Source organism: Oryzias melastigma, linkage group LG5 (genome assembly GCF_002922805.2).
Source record: "Oryzias melastigma strain HK-1 linkage group LG5, ASM292280v2, whole genome shotgun sequence".
Taxonomy (NCBI): Eukaryota; Metazoa; Chordata; class Actinopteri; order Beloniformes; family Adrianichthyidae; genus Oryzias; species Oryzias melastigma.
Window position 1 is genome coordinate 1,396,572 of NC_050516.1, and position 4,295 is coordinate 1,400,866.

Consider the following 4,295-nt stretch of genomic DNA (forward strand, 5'->3'; position numbering starts at 1 on the left):
AAAAACACAGCGGAACGCTCTCGCGAATCGGAAGCTGTGAATCGGAAGCCAACTTCAGCGTCGTAACTTCAGCATTTTCAACTATCAACTTCAGCGTTTTCAACTGTCAGCTTCAGTGATTTAAGCCATCAGCTTCAGCGTTTTCATTTATCAGCTTCAGCATTTTTAGCCATCAATTTCAGAATTTTCAGCTATCAGCTTCAGTGATTTCAGCTATCAATTTCAGCATCTTCAGCTATCAGCACTAGCATCTATATCGGTCAAATTCAGCTTACAGCATTCACACTAACATTATCGCAGGTAATGTTATATATCTAGTTTATAATTATGTCAAAAAGTTACGGTTTTAAAGTTTCAAAAATGTAGTTTTAGAGTGTCCAATAATTATCCTGTTCGGCCCACGACCTAAGGTATGTTTTGGATTTTGGCCCCTCGTGTGATTGAGTTTCACACCTCTGTTTTACATTATCTGGTAAACATGATGATCCGGTCACATGGAAGCAGCTCACTGTGAGGTCAGAAGGACTCAAGTTCAGTCATATATTCAAATAAACGTATACCAGTCAAAGCTCGCAGTTATCCGTGTGCGTCTGTCAATACTCACTCAGCTGTCAGACCAGCAGCCAGAGAGCCCATGAAGGTGCACGGCGCTCCGAGCAGCGACAGCACGGTGCAGGAGTTGGAGGCATTGCCGCCACGCTGCCATCGCTGTGACAAACACCTGCACACACGGGTCACACTCATCTGTAGCTGAACATGTAAAGTCAGAAAACAACAAGGAAACGGAGGAACAAATGAAAGAGGACAGTTTCTGAGTCCCATTACTCTTTTGAGTTTCTGCATTATTGATGTTTTTTGGTAAATATTCTATAGAAAGCAAAAAATGTTAATATGCAGCATATTCCTCTCCATCAACAGGTCTCATTCCATAAAGGACAATTGTGGTTACAGATTATATTGTTATTACTTAGTATTTCAGTGCAAATAATTCAAATTTCAGCATGTTAAATGGATGTGTTTGTAAGTGGAGTCTAAATAGTGTCTTGAAAAGGTTCGTAGTGATGGACAAACGTGAGTTTTGAATGCAGTTCCATAGAGGTTTCATTGGAAATAGTCACTTAAACACAAGTTTCCGATGCTGAAGCTGACAGCTGAAATCACTAAAGCTAATTGCCGAAAAAACAGAAGCTGATAATCAGCCAAAATATTAGCTAAATGCCAAATTAGCCACAAAAAAAAGACTTAGGTTAGCCAAAACAGCTAGCATGTAGCTGAAAAATAGCTAAACTTCAAAATATGCTAAAAAAGCCTAAATTAGCCAACAAACAGCTAGCATGTAGCTAAAATATTAACTGAACTCCAAAATAGCCTAAAAAAGTCTCAGTAAATGCAAAAATAGTCAAAAAGGTAGAAGGGTGACAATTTTTAAAACTTTAAAATCGTAACTTTTTTACATAGTTGTAAATAATAATAATAAAAAAAACTAAAATATTATTCCAGAATGAAGCAACTTAAAACTTAAATAACTTTCAATATTTTACTCTCCATAAAAGGATATTTTGTCAAAATTATATAAGTTAAAAATAAGCGCAAAATAACATCAGACCATTAACAACAATAAAATAAAATGATCTGGAGGGCCGGATCCGGCCCCCGGGCCTTGACTTTGACATATGCGCTTTATAACTAGCGAGGGGCGGGGCTAAAGGGAGAATAGGGAATCATTGTTAGCTGCCATTTGTCCTGAGAACGTTCTCTTCTAAGTTATCTTTTTACAGCAGCTCATTATGTAAGCCCTCAGCCCTGGAGGTCAACAGGTGTCCTGATGTGAGTCTGTGATGGTCCTCCAGCCACAGCAGTGATGTCTGACCCCAAACTCAAGAGAACTCACATCAGTTGAACAGTTCACTGCTCAGATGAGGGTTTTTGGCAGCGGTTGGCGTTTATGACAGGTTAAACTTTGCCCCTGAGACATGATGAGTCGCAGATTTTCATTAATGTGAGTTTAATCGAGAAGGAGCGTTCAATGAATGAATGATCCTTACAGAGTGTAGAACACATCAGGAGAACACAAAAGTGTCTTTAAAGGCTGCTTTCCGCAAGTTCACCAGAAGCATCAAAAGATACATTGTGGGGGTGCGTTTGTGTGTGTGTGTTTGCAGGCAAGTCAGCTGAAGGAAGAGTTTAGAATGAGTGGCTGCTAGCCTGTGTGCTAACCTGCTGTCAGAGTCTTCCTCAGGGTATTTGTCAACCACGTTGATGATGTCAAGACACACCAGACCCACGCACAGGATCTTCTTCTGCTCCGCCATGCTCATCCGGGCTGTCCCTGTGTGTCCTCAGGCAGTGGTGAACACACACTGCAGCATGCTGCTCTTTGACACACACACTCACACACAGCTCATTCTCTGCCAGTCAAGCCACAGCCAGAAGAACCAGCACTTCCTGTCAGCTGATCTACAAAATAAGAGCTTCCCTGTTATTAATGCAGATTGTTCTCCCGGTGATTCTATAGCATCTCTTACTTCCTTTCATGAGTTTAATCTTGATGTGGAGTATTGGCAGCTTTGAAGTAGATTTTTATTGATAAGAGCGCACTTTAGACCCAACCAGAACCAGTGAGGAGCCCATATATAAATGCATTGAGTGTTCATGGTTGGTATCATATAAACAAGTAAAAACTGGATCTGTCCAATCACAGAAAGCATTTTTATTAAACCTTTTATTGTGTTTGACCCATTTTTGGAGTGTTAAAATGGGTCTATTGGTAAAGAGTTTTTTCTGTCCTTAAAGTCATACTTCACTGGTTAGAATCCCGCTGGTTCCTACCCTTCTATGAAAACCGCTCAGGAAATTCATGAATGAATAAGCGTTCCTGTTGGCGCAGCAGAACAAAGTTCTCAGCTGCTTCAGGGCAGGAGGCAGCGAGTTGCATAAGCAGTGGCATTGCATCACTGAACAAACTTTATGGCTTCAGTTCAGACGTCAACGTCTGCCAAAGCATTTTACGCTTGTTTGTTCATCTGTGTGAGTCCCATAGAGCCCACCTGCCAACAGGTGAGGATTGCAAAAGTGTGACCTGGTCAACAGTTTGATGGAGTCTCTCTCTCTTTTTTTTTTTGTCGGTTTATGAAGAACCTGCTGACCAAGCAAGTGCAGAACGTCCCCTACTGTACACACCGACCTCTTGACCCTGCTGATAGCAAAACAACCTAAACACAGAGAGATGATAGTGAAGTAAATACTAAGAGACTAAATCATTCATAAAAGGTGCAAATTGAAATTTTTATTTTTCCTTTGGTCCTTACAATCCTCTGACAGAATCTCTCAGGACTACAGAAGCATTTGGTGAGTTGCAAACCGTAAGTAAGAGCATTGAAAAGGGGCTTATACAGAATTTTGATAGCAGGTGTGGTTGCTCAATCCAATACTTGAACTACGGTTGTGGTGCAGGTCGTCCTGGAATGGTTATCAGATTTTTTTCATGGTAGAAGATTCTTGACTCTGTCCACTTTTACAATTTAGAGGAAGAATTTATGTTTTCCTTGGGATTCAAATACATACAGACATTTTATTTCCCTTAATGGTAAAAATAAAATAAAAAACGAAAAAAAAAAAAATCCTGGTAGAAAATGTAAGTGCTGTACATCAAAATAATTTATTTATTTATTTTTGAAACTGTCTTGACGATGAACCTCCAGGATGAAATGGTAAGCCTTGACATGTGAGATCATTTAAATTTCCCCAAATTTACCCAAAGCAAAAAGAGATTCACTTCATGATTCTTGATGGTATATTTCCCTCAGGTGATTTCTTCTGTAAATGATTTGCGTTTGAAAACAAAAAGGATTTTCTTTGTAATTAATGTTTTGAAACAGCAGACTACTTTTTATTTAATTTTATATTTTAACATTTGCATGAATAGCTTTTTATTTAATGATCTACAACACCGGCAATCCAAAGGCATCCCAGGTTCAGATATGAAATTAGAAATTGTATAAATATTCAATTGCAAAGCTCATGATCACGTGACTCTTCTCTTCGCTGTGTTGTGTCCTCCTCCGCAGCAGGGGGCGCCAAACAGCACATTAGAACCCGGATTACAGCTCTGGTGTTTCCGGTGTTCGTCTACACGTGAGTGCGCGGAGAGAACAGAACCTGGAAAAACATGCTGGAGCAGCTGGGTCTGATCGGAACCCTCCGGGACGAAGACCAAAGCCCGGAGGAACCCGATACCGAGTCAGAACCAGAGGTGAGTCCACCTTTTACAACGGAGGGTTCTTGTGTCACAGTGG

The 4,295-nt window shown here is 40.3% G+C and overlaps 2 protein-coding genes across 4 annotated transcripts in view; one reads left to right on the plus strand and one right to left on the minus strand.

Moving 5' to 3' along the window:
• Positions 1-2,429, minus strand: part of khk (ketohexokinase) — a 7,896-nt gene extending 5,467 nt beyond the window's left edge. For 2 of the 3 annotated variants that reach the window (XM_024269931.2, XM_024269930.2), the window contains exons 1-2: positions 2,218-2,428; positions 605-721 (exon numbers count right to left, since the gene is read on the minus strand). In XM_024269931.2, the coding sequence (XP_024125699.1) occupies positions 605-721; positions 2,218-2,318 (218 nt within the window). In that variant the 5' untranslated portion in view covers positions 2,319-2,428. Of the gene's footprint in view, positions 1-604; positions 722-2,217 lie in introns of all 3 variants that reach the window. The other variant, XM_036211780.1, reaches the window with a different exon arrangement.
• A 1,639-nt stretch (positions 2,430-4,068) lies between these two features.
• ddx27 (DEAD (Asp-Glu-Ala-Asp) box polypeptide 27) overlaps positions 4,069-4,295 on the plus strand; it is a 7,425-nt gene continuing 7,198 nt past the window's right edge. The window contains exon 1 of the mRNA XM_024271042.2: positions 4,069-4,252. Within this exon, the coding sequence (XP_024126810.1) occupies positions 4,169-4,252 (84 nt within the window). The 5' untranslated portion in view covers positions 4,069-4,168. The remainder of the gene's footprint in view (positions 4,253-4,295) is intronic.